This window comes from Mastomys coucha, unplaced genomic scaffold (genome assembly GCF_008632895.1).
Source record: "Mastomys coucha isolate ucsf_1 unplaced genomic scaffold, UCSF_Mcou_1 pScaffold22, whole genome shotgun sequence".
NCBI lineage: Eukaryota > Metazoa > Chordata > Mammalia > Rodentia > Muridae > Mastomys > Mastomys coucha.
The window spans coordinates 206499497-206515197 of NW_022196905.1; the positions used below are offsets into that span (position 1 = coordinate 206499497).

Genomic DNA, 15701 nt, shown 5'->3' on the forward strand with positions numbered 1-15701 from the left:
TTGTAAAAAAAAAAAAACAAACTACCATTTTGTTTTTAAGAAAAGCTATGTCGGGGCTGGAGAAAAATGACTCAGCAGTCAGTAGCAGGTAGTGTTTGTGCAGAGATCCTGGGTTCAGTTCTCAGCAACCACATCGGGTGGCTCCCAACTATTTGTAATTACAGTTGTAGGGGATCTGATGCCCCCTTCTGGTCTCTGTGGCTTGCTGCGTCCACATGGTGCATATAAACTGAAGCAGGCATACAAACACACATAAACAAATAAGATAAAAAACCATGTCATATATATTTGAAGTTATTTTTATTATTTCTGTGGTTTTCACGAAGAAGAAGAAACATTCTAAGACATTAAACCTGATAATCAGCCTACATTAAACTTACCGGAACAGGTATGAGGAGCCTAATGGTTCTCAGTGGGCTCCCTTCTTGTGTTCTAGCTCTTTTTCATCTTGATAATGAAGTACAAAGGGAAGAGGCTATGACTTCACAGAGATGCTGTGTGTCATCACGTGGAGCCCTTCGTGTTTCACTTCTGAGTTTCTTGGCAACTACTTTATATGTTTTCCTGATTTCATCTTGAGTCTCAGCTTCAATAGTATATAATTAAAATATGCTTAGGCACAGGCTACCCAAAATATGGATTGACTACAAGATGTAAATAGTATCAAGATCCCTAGCAAAAACTGGTTCCATTCTGATGGATCTTCAGTTAGTACATTTTGGCATTCTGTCTTAAGGAAAACTTTTCTTAATGAAAAAGAAGTTGCATGGAAGAAAGGGAGATGGGAAGAAATGCGGGGGGGTGGGACAGGAATAGTAATGATGAAAAAACTTACATATAAATATAGCAATTAAAAAGAACTACAGTTTCCTAATAGAAAGCATGCTGGCTAACTACCTTTCCCCAGTTGGTTTAATCTGCCATTCTCTTCCGGACATACTTTGTGCAAATTCTGGGATAAAGGCCAGGGAGAGTTTAAGATGTTCTGACAATTTGTTCTTTCTAGGACTGAATAATAGATTTTAGAGGTTGTCTAAATGCCAAGGGAGGGTGATGGTATAACAGAGCTAATGATGTAGGGAAAGTGTGGCAGACATAACTAATGGAGAAAGTGGAAAACTCTGACAATAGGGGGAGGATATTTGAATAAGAAAGAAAATCATATGTATAAGTTATCCCCATTCTTCTAGGGGCCAGCTCCTTTGTACCATGTCATTTCAGAGTATACTACATTGTAAAGGGCTTCATCTTAAGGTCTGTGTTCTATTGCCATATTCAAAGTCTCAGTAAAGTAAGACTCTCAGGTAGCAGATTACTAAACATTTTCTAAATAAATTAATTATGGTGATTTTCAGGAGTGGAGAGTTCATATTACCTGACAGCTAATCCATTGTCATTAATGTCGTCCTCTTCCCTTGTATGTTCTTTGTTAGTAGTGGTGTTTGTTTTTATCATTACAATAGATTTGGCTCTGCTGGAGAAGTCTCTCAATAGCATCTTACTGATGTCTTTGAACCACACACGTCACAGTCAGGCATTGGCCCTGGACTCTAACTATTTTTAATTGCTATTGCTGAGTGTAATTGATCATTGATGGTGGTTTATATAGACAACCCACAATCCATAGGTTAGCCAGAAATCTGATTTTTGACTACAGAAGGTATTGTCACAATATAACACTCCTCTAAGCCTTCTGTGATTTACATTGTTCATCTCATTTCCAGCAAAACTCCCTATTGTCCATAAAGACATTTTTAACAGTGAGTGTTGTGTTTTATGAAAATGTAAAAGAGCCAAGGCTATGTTTGACAGAGTTAGGTATGGTGAGGTGGGAAGAGTCCTTTGGCAGCCCATGCTGAAGCATCCCTTTCCTCTGAGGTACCAGGCACATGACAGGTATATTGTAGAATAGAGTTTATTTAGGGCATGGAAAGGGGCATTGAGAAGGAAGTAGAGATAGAAAATGACAGAGAGAGGGAGACAGAGAGAGAGAGAGAGAGAGAGAGAGAGAGAGAGAGAGAGAGAGAGAGAGAAGAGGAGAGGGAAGGTTGGCCAGGAACACATGGAGAGCAAGGGAGAGTGGAATGGGGAGAGGGGTAGAAAGGGCAGGGAGTTAGAGAATAGGAGAGAGTGAAGGGAAAATAGCCCTTTTTATAGTAAGCCAACCATACCTGGCTTTTGCCAGGTAACTGTGGGGCAGAGTCTAGAAGGAATGCTAACAGTGAGAGCTTATCTCAGTCCACTCTAGTCTTCTCCAGTCATTCTCATTTTCTAGAACATTCACTGAAGACTTTCTATTCTTTCTGCTGGCCCCACCATCCTCACCCCATACCTCTCTTTATTTTAATTATTCTGTGAACATCTAGCATGCTTCTCTTTTTTGTTTTCAATTTATTTATGTATTATTTTAATGCCCACTGAAATGCAAAATTTTGGAGGGCAAGGAAACATAGCAAGTATCTAGAATATGTTCATTAAACTCTTTGTTCAGTGAAGGAGTGAACTGATCAATCAGTGTAAATCTTTGAGTAGGGAGTTTTGTATAACACTCAGTTAAGTAGGGTGGTGGAGTGGGTCAGCATAGCCACTATGTTCTCTATTGCATAATTCTCCCACTTTTGTCAATAACTGTTTGAAAGTTTATTTTGGCAATATCTACCTTTTATCACTAAGACAACCACATCTACTCTGTCTTTTGACTGGTCATTTAGTCTTACTTTCTACCATCAAAAAGTTGAAAGATACAAGAAATAACAAAACTTTCCTTCAAGGGTCACTAAGAGCATTTAATGAACTGCAAGTAAAAGCAAGCCATGCAGTAGAAGTGGTATGATTGCCGATGAGATATTTAGAAGCATTGTTCTTGTAGACATGTTAACAGTACATTCTAGCTACAGTTAGATGACTCTGGAACACCCACAGGAATTATTGTAACGTTTGTCTGCTTTTCTCCTGTTTGCCTTAGGGGACCATGGACATCGAAGCATACTTTGAAAGGATTGGTTACAAGAACTCAGTGAATAAATTGGACTTGGCCACATTAACTGAAGTTCTTCAGCATCAGATGCGAGCCGTTCCTTTTGAGAATCTTAACATGCATTGTGGAGAAGCCATGCATCTGGATTTAGAGGCCACTTTTGACCACATAGTAAGGAAGAAGAGGGGTGGGTGGTGTCTCCAGGTTAATCATCTGCTGTACTGGGCTCTGACCAAGATGGGCTTTGAAACCACGATGTTGGGAGGATATGTTTACATTACTCCAGTCAGCAAATATAGCAGTGAAATGGTCCACCTTCTAGTACAGGTGACCATCAGTGACAGGAACTACATTGTGGATTCTGCCTATGGAGGCTCCTACCAGATGTGGGAGCCTCTGGAATTAACATCTGGGAAGGATCAGCCTCAGGTGCCTGCCATCTTCCGTTTAACAGAGGAGAATGGAACCTGGTACTTGGACCAAATCAGAAGAGAGCAGTATGTTCCAAACGAAGAATTTGTGAACTCAGACCTCCTTGAAAAGAACAAATATAGAAAAATCTACTCCTTTACTGTTGAGCCCCGCACTATTGAGGACTTTGAATATGTGAATACCTACCTTCAGACATCGCCAGTGTCTGTGTTTGTAAACACATCGTTCTGTTCCTTGCAGACCTCAGAAGGGGTTTGCTGTCTAGTGGGCTCCACCTTCTCCAGTAGGAGATTCAGTTATAAGGACAATGTAGATCTGGTTGAGTTTAAGAATGTGAATGAGGAAGAAATGGAAGACCTACTGAAAACTGAATTCGGCATTTCTTTGGAGAAAAAGCTTGTGCCCAAACTTGGCGAACAAGTTTTTACTATTTAGGGTAAGGAGCAAAATTGTTCTCCGTTGTTATTTCATAGTCTTAAACATTCTCAACATATGCAAATGTATCCATAGCAGAAATCACCTGGCTCACTGCTGATCAACTAGTCACTTGTTGTATCTTCTTCTTACTACATTTTATAAAAAGAAATCCTAGTTGTCCTGTCATTTCACCAATAAAAATACTGCCAGTTATAATGAAATAAAATATTAGTGGATGTAACAACAATCCTTTCAACATTAATCAACAAAACTTACTTAACGAAGAAGTGGAAATCTTGAGAGCCATGTTCATTTGTAGTAGAAACCTCCCACCATCATTTTATTGTTGAACTCACATAAAAAAAATGGTTGAATATGAATAACCAGAGAACAGCAGGTATTAAATTCAGCCAAACTAAATATGATGTCCAAAGGTTACAAGAAACCACATTCACAACTTAGGATCAGAATAAAGCAAAGAAGAATGAGCCATCATTTCAGGTTCAGATAACTTCCCAGTCCTCGAAACAGAACTCATGCCAGTGCACCCTGGCTCTGTGAGTAGGCGCCAGGACAACGACACGGCTTACAATTTCTTCCAGAGTTAATTTTGCAGACACGGTTCTTTTTGCATTTGATTTTTTTCAAACTATGAGAATACTTTAGAATTATGTGACTTATATATCATATGATAATCTTTATAGCCTGTTATATATGTTACCTGAAAAAAACATTGCCAAGTATATTAAACGTTAAATATTTTAAAATAGTACTGGCTAATATAATGGATCAAAGGTTTCTTGGAGATATTGAGATATAATATAAGGGTTGGTGTTCTCTGTGAGACGTGTGTCCCTTTTACCCCAGTGTAATAACCTTGCTACATTCTTCTGATTCACTCTGTACTTTAACTTAAAAGGAAACAAGCAAAAGACAAACATGGTTCTTCATGGATCTAGGAGGTCACACCCTGAGCACATTGTTGGGTAAACTTGTGGATCTGATTCAAGATGTAAAACAGTTTGAGACATGTGTATTCAGTACCAGACATAAAGGCCACAAATATATTGGGGTTGTTCCCAGGTTAGACTGCTATTCTAATATGCTGGAAGCCTGGAATATGGTTTACAGCACTCCTGCGCACAAAAGTATTCTGCTCAGGGATGAATGAATAATAGTGGTAATTATTTCTAAGTCTTTCTAGCTTTCTTTCCCTCACTCCTGCTTTAGCTCCCATTCACATTGCCAGCTGCTTACTGTCTGCTTGCTGAGAATAGATTCCAGGGATGTAAATATATGGCTTGTGCCCCAGAATCTGAATCTTTAACCTCTCTGTACTTCATGCTTTCTGACTGGGTTCCATAAGAAGGTCATGTTTGAGGCTAGCTTCTGTTCAGGCCACAATACTTGAAGCAGCCTTCTCTCCATAGCTACAGGTACTGATTGACGAGTTCCTTATCGTCCGAGAGTCCAGAGCTAACAGGAAATCCCAGTGCCGGTTACCATTATGGGAAATGGTCTCCACCCCCTACCTACATTCCTGCTCAGGAACCAGAGATCCTAGCTGTAGGCTCTTGCTTTGAACTTCCCCCATCCTCAAAAGGGATAAAAAGAGGCTCCCTCCTTTGTCACATCCTCTTATTCTCCTCAGAGACCCAACCAAACTGTCTGTCCATGGAGCTTAGCCTGAACAATTCTTGGAGTCCCCATCTCACCGTTGTCCCTCTGTCTATGTACTGATGCTACTGATAACTTTTTAAAATAAACCCATTATCCCCCAGCAATCCAGCCCAGAGGCCTCGTGCATACCCTCCTCCATGCTCTAGTTCACACTGTGTAGCCCAGTATTCTTCTCAGTCTTCATATAGTACTGATCATATTAAGGTAAAGAGGAAAGCGAGAGCTGAGATATTACCATAGCTGTAGGTTGCATTGCCACAGGGATGATGGCTTCATTTTGTGTTTGTGAAAATGGGCTCATGTAGCCCAAGCTGGCCTTGAACTTGCTGTGTCGCTTAGGATGACCTTGAGTTCTTGATGGTCCTCCCTTCACTTTCCAAGTGCTAGGATTGTGGGTATCAGCCAGAGTGTAGCTGTTTTGTTGTTGCTGCTGTTGTTGTTGTTAATTGAGCTTTGGTTGGTTGTAGTCATGTAAGAGTTTGGAAGTGCTAGTTTAGTTATAAAACTATACAAGCAGATTGCCCCAGAACCACATGGAGGGGTATTGCTGTGCATGCATCAGAGTGACCCAACTGAGCAGAGAGAGAGTGGAGATAGAGTTCTATAACTCACCCCTTCTCACCTGAGCCACCCCCGACTCCCTGCCACCAAGCATAAATTTAGGAATCTATTTTGACTACCCAGAATATGAGAACAGTGTGTGCCAAGGAGTGTTTAAATTATAATGAACAGGGAAATAGCGAAGAAACAGCAAGCATTATCTACAAGAATCATTAGTATAAATCAAAGACTGAAATACATAGGACACACTTGTTGGTTTTTGCAACACATGTACGGACACACGTCATACACATTCCACAGTGCCTTGGGATAGAACAGTAGAAGGGCCTGAAGATGAGAAATGAAAGTGACAAAAAGCGGGGGGGGGACAAAAAGGTGGAAGGAGAGGCATAAATTAGGAACATGAGTGACATGTGGCAACCTCTTCCTCCTCTATGTCCTTGATCTGCTTTGCCAGAGCCCATTTCAAGCTCTGACCTCTCACGGGGTTCCCAGAGATCATAAACTCTGTGAAATACAAAAGTACCACAAGAAATGCAAAGATATCACAAGATATCTCACCCAAAGAACTAGAGAAAAAGTTCACCAGCGTTAAGTGAGGCCCTACAACTACATTTCCCAGAGATCCTTGGGTTGGTTTTTTTTTTTTTTTTTTTTTTTTAACTAAGCATAGGAGGCAGATCAACTTGGACAGACCACGGAAGTGGACTCACTCAGCTTGCTTCCTGGCACTCCTGGTTGCAGTCCTGGAATCCGGTAAGTGGGGGCTCCCTAATAGACTTGTATATCAGGATTTCTTCCTCTCCCAGGAGGAAGACCGGAAGAGAACAGCACAGCCAGCCCTGAATTTCCAGTCCCAAGTTTGTTTAGAAAGTTTGGATGACATATACTTTGAATCCAAGCTATTAATCCTTTGCAGTATACAGGTGATTCTGACAAATGTTTTGTTCAAGTAGGTGACAGGCAGGCACATTCTATTAGACTTGAAGAGCCATTTAGTTCCTTTACTATTGTTTCTGTATCAGTCACAAATGAACCAGTAATGGTGTTTACATAAAGCGTTTGTGAGAGTTCAAGAGGTGGGTTAACAGCGTAGGAAACCCTCAATTGGATTCCCTCTGGGATACTTTTAACAATGTCATCCACTGAATTTCCAGAGGAATTCTTGGAGGGACTTTTGCCGTGCTTGAAGAAAGGTAAGTGTGTAGGGTCTTAAGGAACACCAGAAAATCGACTACTTCCTGTGACTTCAGACTGAGACGTTACCTTGGAACATAGTCTACAGGATTACAATAACAGTGTGGTGCCAGCTCATGTCAAGAATTCTCGGAGCTAACGCCTCATGACCCATGGACCCTGTTGTCATGAACTCTGTCTGTTCTGTACTGTGGGCATAATGTCAACTACATTGCTTAGCTCTTTTCTGATAACAGTTCTTCCCTTTCTCCAGCCCATTTGCCTGCCTCAGACTCAAGGCAACTGACTCCACCCTGACTTAAAAAAAAAGATAAAAACCAAAATAACAGACAACTGCCAACTCTGCTAACATTTATTTTTTTTTTTTTTGGTTTTTTTCGAGACAGGGTTTCTCTGTATAGCCCTGGCTGTCCTGGAACTCACTCTGGAGACCAGGCTGGCCTCGAACTCAGAAATCCGCCTGCCTCTGCCTCCCAAGTGCTGGGATTAAAGGCGTGCGCCACCACCGCCCGGCTTATTTTTTAAGCTACTTTCTAAAGACTAACTGTACGGTATAACTATGTTCATCCGGTGGCCCTATTTTTCTTTCCTGTTGCTAACCCTGTTAGACTGTTTGCCTAGCAGGATCCCCTGCCTTTGCCTGGCTGCTGGAGGCCTTTACTGGAAGCCATGGATGCCACATAGGTTTTCTGTAACCAAAGGGCAGTTTGTTAGTGCTCTTTGCATATAGCCAGGCCAACAAGTCTAGTGTCTTCCACCCACTTAATCAAAAAGATTGCTAAGGGTTGTCAACAGAGTTGGATTGTATGGGCTCCAGGAACAGAAATGAAAGAGAAAAGAAAAGGAATTAAAGAAGAAAACAGTACATATACAAAATTACAAGCAGTTCATTAGCTGTCACTATAACTTCACTGAGTATCAGCAGTAGTCCATACAATTCATGTAGAGCCCCTCAATGGTGAATCCTGCCTCTAGTCTGACAATATGTCAGTAACATAGCATAGGCATTCTCCTTCCGGATTGATCTCTATTTTTTTCTGTGTTGGATTCTTGTTCACAATTCCATTTGGCAAAGAATAAGGAATGCTCTTACTAAAACTATTGAAAATCAGTGTTTTACATGAATGATGCAGAGGTTCTGAAGACAGAGTCAAAACCAGAAAAGGTCTGCACTGCAACCTGGTTTTGGGGGGGGCTGTATTCAAAAATGACAATTTGTGATTGGTATGCCATGTCATTTAGGTACAGAAGACAGCAGCTGGTATAACTATTGCATATTGTTCACTTGACTAAATAAATATCCCTGTGATCTGCAGAAAGCAGCAAGACTTTTATAGGGTACTGGAGACTCTCTAGAAGTCCCCCACTTTGTGTGTTTTAATCTGGTTATCACAGTTCTATGGAATGAACCTGAAGCTGGCTAAACTCAAATTCCCCCAAATCAGGGGCAAAATTACATATTTGGGTGAACTGAGGCCTGAGTTCTGAGTTCTGGGGCAGGTGTGTGTGTGTGTGTGTGTATGTGTGTGCGTGTGCGTGCACGCACGCGCGCGCGCATGCATGCGCACATGCGCGCGTGCAGCCCTGCCTGTATAGATTATAAATCAAAAGTTTGCCCACACAAAAGCAAGGAAGCGATGCTTTCAAGGCCTTGTACCAACAAGTCCTTGGTCCAGAGCTGTGCTGGGAGAACATTTACTTGGCAATTATTTATGCAGTCTTTACAAAAAGAAGCAAGGGAGCCCCAGAAGTCATTGTGGAGTCCTCCAAATAGCCTATGGAGTGTAAGGCTTTATATATAAGCATAAAGGCCATGCCTCAGACATGGCACGAATGGTAAAAGGAATCTACAGGTCTAAGTGAATTACTGACAGGATTCTCACAAGCTCACTTTGGCCTTGAATCTCTCCAAGCTCCTGTGCCCACTGTGTGTAGGTGCACAAGCATGCCACGTTCTCCTTCCTTCAGTACATGTGGTAGAGAGAAGCATGCGTAAAGGGTTTCCTGTGAGCCATGGTGTATTTTACACTGTGCTTAGCTTTTATTATCACCATTATTGTGTCTTTCTGTCTGTATTTTAGTAAATGCTTTTACCCACTGAGCCATCCCACCAGCCCCGTAGTGTATTTTCTTCAGTGTATTGTTGTCATTTTAGGTAAGGCGTGCAAGCCAACTCTTCCTGGCTTTTGCTTGTCCTTATTTTACTGCATATATATTTTTGCCTCATATAGCAATAAAAGTTGGCCAATCTTTATTGCTATATGAGGCCTGTATATGTATATATAGGTATATATCTAGATAAGGGATTCATTTCTTCTTATGGTTTGGATAGAGAATGAATAGCTCAAATGTTGAAGGCCGCTGGTGCTATTGGGCAGTGATCTAGTTGTGAATGTGTTCACCTCAGGAATGGATTGAGTGGGTTCACAACTGAGTGGGTTCTTGCAAAGTAGGGCCTGGTGGGAGCAAGTACATCACCGGGGGTGTGCCATCAAAGATATATCTTGTCACTGACTCCTTCCACTTTGTCTCTACTTCTTGGCCACCATGAAGTAAGGTTTTTGCCTCATCATGGCTGCTACCATAACACTCTGTCTCAACACAGACCCACAGTAATGGAGCCAGTTCACCATAGACTGATGCCTCTGAAGCGATGATCCAAAATAGAGCTGTCTTCCCGCAGGTATTTTGCTTAACATGTGTGTTGCTTTCTAATCACAACAGAAACTAGCTAACCACCACTACAGATCCTTAGCTGGACTTTGGACTGGATGACTCCAGCATTTGCAATTCACACGATAAAGAATAGATGAAAGCCAGAGACTTTGCCTGTCAGAAGATGGCAAGCTAATCTGTGAGGACTGTCTACCTTGGCTGATCAAAGACAGTCATTGTTCTTATCTTGGAGAGTATTAGACAAGTTTTCACAAGCCACAGCCCCACAGGAACACTGACCTGGTAGAGATCTACGCTGTCCAGCGTATGAATGTTGTTAGCTCACATTAGCTATTGCAAAAGCAGATATTCCTACGATGACTTTTTAATGGTCCTTCAGGTCTCCCCAGTTCTGACCAATTCTCAATCTAGCCTTATGACCGAGTTACATCTATGTATAAGAGGAATTGGCTTGGTCAGGAGCCATACTGTGTATCCTTTCTACTCTTTGCCCGTATGGAAAGAATACATAGTACTCTCTAGCATCTTAGCATGCTGCCTTCTCCATTTCTTGGCTTTCCTTTCCATTCGCCTCTCCACTGGCTGGTAAAGAGCTATTCACCAGGATAGCTCATGGTTGTTTCCCATTGTTGTCTCATGCCTGCTGACATTCGAATTCAGTGACATGCTAACAGAATAACACTCAGGGACAGTGTGACCTTTCAGGACTTTGTAGACAGGGTTCCATTATTTTACTTTGCAGGTTTCTGTGGAACCATCTGTTGCCAGCTTGATGTCACCTTCCTTATGAAGAACTACTTAATTCTCTGCCAGATGCTTGAGTAATTCTTAATTTTAGATTTCCATGATTTAAATAGATATATTTGCATGTCATGTATGTAGAATTCAGTTTTTCTTGGAATGGTATCTCTCTTGTTTTTCTGATAAGATTTCTGCAAAATTTTCATTCACACACACACACACACACACACACACACACACACACACACACACACCTTACACTTTAGATTCTTTTTCTATTCCGATTTTGTACTTTTCACATTAGAAACTTTGGTTGCTCTGCATGCCTGTCAGCACTTTATTGCCTTTGACATGGCTTTATCTTTCCATTAACCTTGACTATGACCATCAAGCTGTCCTTCTGCATACCTAGTATGTTATTATGTATTGTGTTATATCTATAGAAAACTATTCATCACAATTAATGTAATGTCTTGCATAATTTCTGTAATTACTTTCTAAGTTTGAAGTCTTTCATTGCAGAAAGTGCATTGTTCAGTCATCTTATCTGTCACCTCTTTGAGACCATTTATACTACTCTGTGCTATATCCCTATAAATGACTTCTAGTAATTTTTTTCATTAGTTCTCTTTGGTACACTTGTAATAGCTCATCTCCTAATGACAGTCCCCTGGTACATTTTCATTCTCTGTTTTCACTTTTTTTTAATGAATAACATTGTTTCTATTGTTAACTACTTCCATGAATCCAGTTTGTCTAGTAAAATGTCCAACTGGAATTATACTTTATCATTTTGGAAGAGGAAAGAGAATCAAATATGACAGGAGATTCTTAAGTGGCATGTCTTTCATGTGGAAGTTGTCGCTCTCCTTCTCTGGTGACATCCTCATTGAGAATGGCACTTTCTTTTCCTGCCTTTAGTCTATGTTGTAGTTGTTACCTCAAGGAAGGCCATCGCACACACCACTTTCCATGAGGAGTCTATATTTAGGTAGTAACCAGGGATGTGGAACATGGTTCATCCCTCCTTACTGTTCCTATGGCAACTAATGATCTGGGTTGTTGCTTCAGGTTTCTGTACTTGTGAGAACATCCAGGTACTTGAAGTTCCAGCATAGAAACTATCATGGTGCTCTTATCCCTCAACATTCTCCTTTCTGTAAGCTTCCCTGTGGAGCTCAGATATTCACTTTTCAATGTAGTCTTCTCTCTATGTTTGTGATGTTCTGTGGTTCCTCATAACGTACAATACAGATAATAATAATGTATCCCTTTGCTTTCAAGAAAAGTAGTGTTATATTTAGCATTTTACATTTACTTGGGGTTTGTATTCTATGACAGGTATGGGACAGTCAGGAAAACTCGTGGGAGCTGGTTTTCTCCTTTGACATTCTAAGTTATGGGGATCAAATTCAGGTTGTCAAGCTTGAAGTCAAATGCCCTGCTGTCTCTAAGCCATCCTCCCAAACCATGTTATATTTCATTTTTAAACAGTCCTTTCTAGAGTTTGTACCAGGAAGAAGAAATATTCTAATACTTTTGAATGAAAGACAGTATCCTACTTTAAACCTAGATATATATTAAAGTGCTTCCTAAGAAGTCTCAAAGGATCCAAATATGTTTACCAGCCTTATCTAAGTCTTGTCTGGACTGATGACCAGACTGAAGGAAGGCTGCATCCTTGCATAGTGTCTCTGCGAGCCTGCGTGTGAAGCTAATAGTATTTTCCTTCATCTCCTTCCACACCAACTACTCCCCAAGCACCCATAGGAATTTTCCTTGAGCTGCATCATTATCAATATACAATTGAAATATATTTAGTCACAGAATACCCAGGTATGTTTTTCTTACAACATATAGCTAGTATTGAGCCCCTAGCCAAAACCTGACTTAATTGTAATGAATCTATAGTTACTAAATCTAAATTCCAACTCAAAACTTAATCTTCGAACAAAAACTAAAACCTCACTGTTGCTTATGCCAATATTTATGTTATTTGACTGTGTTGTCTGGAATTTGTTTCCAAGTGTCTCTTCCAGTCTCATCCTCTGTGGATCATTATTGTTTTACCCTTCTTCTCCCATCCTGGGCAAGCAGCAGTTAGGAGCTCGGTTATCCATAAAGCACAGCTCACTCTGTTCTCTTCTACAGAGACTCAAATACCAAGGAGCCAAATGGGGACTGGGAATGTCTAACTAATTTCCCTTTGCTCTCTCTAAGTCTTAGATATTTAATACTTATGTAAATGGTACCATGACAACTGTATACTATATTACATAATTCTCCTGACTCTATAAGCAAATGTTCAGAAGCCTATTTTAATGGGTTCTAATTGGAATCTTTTTTTGTTATTTGTCCTTGTCTGCCTTTTTACTTGTACCAGTACTGAGTATACAAAGGGAAGAGGGCAGAACATACTATGTCTAAGCAACTTATTATCTGGCTCACCATTTGACCTGTATTTTGAACAAACAAGAAAACATTCATCCCAGGTCACTTAGATTATTTAACACTTGTTTAAATGTTATGAACATTGATGGTAGTCAGTGCCTATAATAGTAGGAAAATAAATGTAGATAGTTGCAAGTATTGCCTATATTTATATCTTGAAAATGAGTTTTAACCAGAGTTACCCTACTCTAGTAAATTCACAAGCAATGTGGTAATGTTTGTTTTGGATTGTTTTCCTTGCCTTAGGAAACCATGGACATTGAAGCGTACTTTGAAAGAATTGGTTATCAGAACTCCAGGAACAAAGTGGACTTGGAAGCATTAACTGAAATCCTTCAGCACCAGATACGAGCTATTCCCTTTGAGAACTTGAACATCCATTGTGGGGAATCCATGGAGCTGAGTTTTGAAGCCATCTTTGATCAAATTGTGAGGAAGAAGCGGGGTGGGTGGTGTCTTCAGGTTAATCATCTGCTGTACTGGGCTCTGACCAAGATGGGCTTTGAAACCACAATGTTGGGAGGATATGTCTTTAACGCTCCAGCCAATAAGTACAGCAGTGGCATGATTCACCTTCTAGTCCAGGTGACAATCAGTGGGAAGGACTACATTGTTGATGCTGGGTTTGGACGTTCCTACCAGATGTGGGAGCCTCTGGAATTAATATCTGGGAAGGATCAACCTCAGGTGCCTGCCATCTTCCGTTTAACAGAGGAGAATGGAACCTGGTACTTGGACCAGTTCAGAAGAGAGCAGTATGTTCCAAACAAAGAATTTGTTAACTCAGACCTCCTTGAAAAGAACAAATATAGAAAAATCTACTCCTTTACTGTTGAGCCCCGCACTATTGAGGACTTTGAGTCCATGAATACCTTCCTTCAGACATCGCCAGTGTCTGTGTTTACAAGCAAATCAGTTTGTTCCTTGCAGACCCCAGAAGGGGTTCATTGTTTGGTTGGCTCCACCCTCACTTATACGAGGTTTAGTTATAAGGACAATGTCGATCTTATAGAGTTTAAGAGTTTGACTGAGGAGGAAATAGAAGATGTACTGAAAACTGTATTTGGGGTTTCTTTAGAGAGAAAACTTGTGCCTAAACATGGTGATCTATTTTTTACCATTTAGAATATGCAAAGTTTTGGTGTCCTTCTATGTATTTGGAATGTTTATGATAAAGTATCCAAACTGATGACTTGGACATATTGGTGATCACCTTGATGTGTGCTAGGAAATACCTAACATTGACTTACAGCTAAATTTACAATTTGTGCTAATTGTTAAGTAAAAGGAATAGTGTGAAAAGCATTCTCATTAAATTCAACCAGCATGTATCCCATATCAGATTTTTATGAGGTATTACCTGTACAATATAGGATTTGGATTCAGCAAAGAAGAATGAGAAGTAATATTGGTTCCAAATAACTATATAGTCTTCAATAGATGACTTACACCAACACCAAATGATATGTGATTAGGGCCCAAGAGAACCAGTCACACGGCTTATTTCTTTCTGTGTTGTTTTATATCTACTTCCTTTTATACTATTTTTTCTTACTGTGGGAACAAACACCAATTTAGAAACTTGAGCTTCTTGACTTTAAGAAATGTATGTCTAGAATAATTAATATAAATGATGAAATATATATCTAAAACTTATTTTGAAAGAGGTATATTAAAACATGTTGACTAGTATCGTATGCATAAAAGGTTTTGTGTGGAGCCATTAGGATGTAATAGGGTTGGTGTCTTCTGCAAGGGAGTCTTATGTCTATTTTACTTCTCTGTTATGTTGATTGATCATCACTGCTGAATTTACTAGCTTTATAACCACATAGAAGACACATTTCTAGGCATACCTGTATTTTTTAAGAAGTTCAACTGGAGTTGAAAGACCCAACTGATGAAAGAATGTGGTCAGCACCATGCCCCCACATTTAGGTCCTGGACTGAATAAAAGGAGAAACAAGAAAAAAGCTGAGCAGTCTTTATTTAATTCTTCTCTGTTATGACAGTGTGACCAGCTGCTTTGTGGTCTCACCTCTACAGCTATCATTGAGCCCTTAAACTATGAGTTAATAGTATATATGGGCAGTACTCATTTTAACCGTGACAAATCAGCCACAGATTTAGTGTGTGTGTGTGTGTGTGTGTGTGAGAGAGAGAGAGAGAGAGAGAGAGAGAGAGAGAGAGAGAGGGAGAGAGAGGGAGAGAGAGAGAGGGAGAGAGAGAGGGAGAGAGAGAGAGGGAGAGAGGGAGAGAGGGAGAAAAGAGAGAGAGAGAGAGAGAGGGAGAGAGGGAGAGAGAGAGAAAAAAGAAAGAGAGAGAGAGAGAGAGAGGGAGGGAGAGAGAGAGAGGAGATCTAAACATACATTAAACAAATATTTAGCCTGTGGTTGTCACCTGAAAACTATGTCATCCACTCTATAAACTCTATCAATGTTAAACAACTTGAGTTTGATTATGAGACTAAAACTGTTCTTCACCCCATCAGAAATCCTAGTATGACTTAAATATTACCTGAAATATTAAATATCTGTTAGATAGATGTCTGGGTAATGTCATTAAGTCA

General features: G+C 40.2%; 2 protein-coding genes across 2 annotated transcripts in view; both read left to right on the plus strand.

Annotated features, from left to right (window-relative positions):
* LOC116069400 (arylamine N-acetyltransferase 1) overlaps nt 1–5599 on the plus strand; it is a 13085-nt gene extending 7486 nt beyond the window's left edge. The window contains exon 2 of the mRNA XM_031339979.1: nt 2966–5599. Coding sequence (XP_031195839.1) covers nt 2972–3844 — 873 coding nt within the window. The 5' untranslated portion in view covers nt 2966–2971 and the 3' untranslated portion in view covers nt 3845–5599. The remainder of the gene's footprint in view (nt 1–2965) is intronic.
* An 879-nt stretch (nt 5600–6478) lies between these two features.
* LOC116071440 (arylamine N-acetyltransferase 2) lies at nt 6479–15095 on the plus strand. The gene is made up of 2 exons (XM_031342940.1): nt 6479–6823; nt 13379–15095. Exon 2 carries the CDS (start codon nt 13385–13387, stop codon nt 14255–14257), a length of 873 nt encoding a protein of 290 aa, XP_031198800.1. The 5' UTR covers nt 6479–6823; nt 13379–13384; the 3' UTR covers nt 14258–15095.
* Nucleotides 15096–15701: the final 606 nt, after the last annotated feature.

Coding starts and splice junctions, on each gene's coding strand:
- LOC116071440 (XM_031342940.1), top strand. CDS start 13,385: ATGGACATTGAAGCGTACTTTGAAAGAATTGGTTATCAGAACTCCAGG.